Source organism: Bombina bombina, chromosome 4 (genome assembly GCF_027579735.1).
Source record: "Bombina bombina isolate aBomBom1 chromosome 4, aBomBom1.pri, whole genome shotgun sequence".
In the NCBI taxonomy this organism is placed as follows: Eukaryota; Metazoa; Chordata; class Amphibia; order Anura; family Bombinatoridae; genus Bombina; species Bombina bombina.
Genome location: NC_069502.1, coordinates 136,413,335 through 136,415,667, shown reverse-complemented (window position 1 = coordinate 136,415,667; position 2,333 = coordinate 136,413,335). Strand labels below are relative to the sequence as shown.

At 35.3% G+C, this 2,333-nt stretch overlaps 1 protein-coding gene across 1 annotated transcript in view; it reads left to right on the top strand.

The window, feature by feature from the left end:
* The window catches only part of GDF7 (growth differentiation factor 7), a 5,598-nt gene extending 3,582 nt beyond the window's left edge, over nucleotides 1-2,016 (top strand). The window contains exon 2 of the mRNA XM_053708936.1: nucleotides 1,097-2,016. Within this exon, the coding sequence (XP_053564911.1) occupies nucleotides 1,097-2,016 (920 nt within the window). The remainder of the gene's footprint in view (nucleotides 1-1,096) is intronic.
* The last annotated feature ends 317 nt before the right edge of the window (nucleotides 2,017-2,333 follow it).

Genomic DNA, 2,333 nt, shown 5'->3' with positions numbered 1-2,333 from the left:
AAAAAGCAGATTATGTTAATGCAGATATTATAGTGATGGGCTGGACACAGGCTCTATTAGAGCGTATGAAGTCTGTCCAATATCTTCTAGTTTTAACTTAAAATAAAAACAGATGAGCTCTTCAAAGACTTTTTCTTATCTCGGTCATGCAGGAATTTTTACGTCTTTTTCAAACCAGGAGATGAGTAAATAATATATATCAAGACCATGGGCTGTAACAGACAGCAAAAAGTGCTTTATTTGTGCATTGGGTGTGTGGTGTAGGACTGAATACCCTCAATATATACCCCCAGGAAAATCAATGTGATAGACAGACATATATATAGATCTATAGATAGATATAGATAGTAGGTGATAGGTAGATAGAGTAGGTGATAGATAAATAGATATCGATAGTCGGTGATTGATAGATAGAAAGATAGATATAGTAGGTGATAGATAAATAGATAAATATAATGTGATAGATTGATTGATAGATAATAGAAAGACAGATTAGTTCGATATAGATAGATGGATATTTACTAGAGATATATAGATAGGTTAGGTCGATCTATTGATAGATAGATAGATAGATAGATAGATAGATTAGATTGATCGATCTATAGATGATAGACAGCTGGATCATAGATAAATGATAGATTAGAGATTGATAACATAAAAACTTTACCTGTATTTCTTAACTGAAATGTAGTATACTATTGTACAAATTCTTTATGTGCTGATAAATGTGTATTAGGCTAATATATTGTGCTCTAAACACTGCTCTAAGGGTCTATAGTATTAAAATATATTGGAGTACTATCTGGTTTCCTTTTTTGTAGAGTTCAGGTGCACATTAAGGAAATTATTGTATCTGTTTATTTGATGAGCACATTTGTATAATTTCCATAGTGTCATTGCATGGATGTCAGTTATAAAAATAAACCTCGTGTTCCAGCCATTGCTGTAAAATTAATATTCATCATAAAATTAATGTCTCAGCTAAGCAACTATTTCCTATATAAACTTCTATTTAATAATGACAGTTTTATGATTTTAGCTACTGCCTAAATTCTCTGATTATGAATAATTTTAGGGTTTGATTTATCTGTTCCAGATGATGTTCCTACACAGACTTCAGAACAGATATTCTTGTTTGATATCAACACTTTGACTGGGATGGATGAAATAATTGCAGCTGAACTTCGAATTTTAAGAAAAGGTTCTGTAAATATAAGTGCCGTTGTTTCTAAAGTTGGCACGTTGTTGCACCTTCAGCTTTACACCTGCCCTACCAGCTGGCAAGAGCCCCAGCTTATAGACTCTAAATCTACCGATTTGGGAACCTCAATTTCCAAGTGGGAGGTATTTAATGTTTGGAAAGCTATGGAGAACAAAAGGTATCTGATTACAGGTGACAAGTTGTGTTTCATGCTGAAGGTTACTGCTGATAATATAGTAACTACTTTGCAACCAGTGCAAATAGGATTCAGTAGACAAGGTCAACCACCCCATGAAAAAGCTTTGCTGGTGGTCTCTTCTCATTCCAAGAAAAGGGAAAACCTGTTTAAAGAGATTAAGGAACAGATTAAATCCATGGGAAACCATAAATTGCTGGAGCCACCTGACTCAGGTCAACAGAGTATCACAAAGAGAAGAAGGAAAAGGACAACACTGCCAACAAGAGCCAACAATGGCAGAGGGCATGGGAAGAAGTCCAAAACTAGGTGCAGTAAGAAGCCTCTGCATGTCAATTTTAAAGAGCTGGGTTGGGATGACTGGATAATTGCTCCTCTGGATTATGAGGCATATCACTGTGAGGGAGTTTGTGATTTCCCTTTGAGGTCTCACCTGGAACCTACCAACCATGCCATCATCCAGACCCTGATGAATTCCATGGACCCAGAATCCACCCCACCCAGCTGCTGTGTCCCATCAAAACTTAGTCCCATCAGTATTCTGTACATAGACTCTGGCAATAATGTGGTTTACAAACAATATGAGGACATGGTTGTAGAAAGCTGTGGCTGCAGGTAGCAGTTGCTATTGTGTTGCTAGCTGCAAAGTATGTTTTGTTTAAATAACTAATGAAAGGTAAGATCAGGTTAACCTACTCAGTGTTATTTTTAGTTTCTCCTGTGCGTCCTTTAACCAAATGTTCATAAATATATATGTGTGGCTTTCCTGAAGTAATGGGAATATAATTTCTCTAAAAGAGAATTGCATAAAGAAGATTTTAAGAAAAAAAATGGTAATCTGGTGTTTCACTAGAATGCATATTCATATTAAAAATAATAGAGACCCATATGTAATAGGTTGATTTGTTTATGCTTCAAGGAAGGTTTACAATAAAT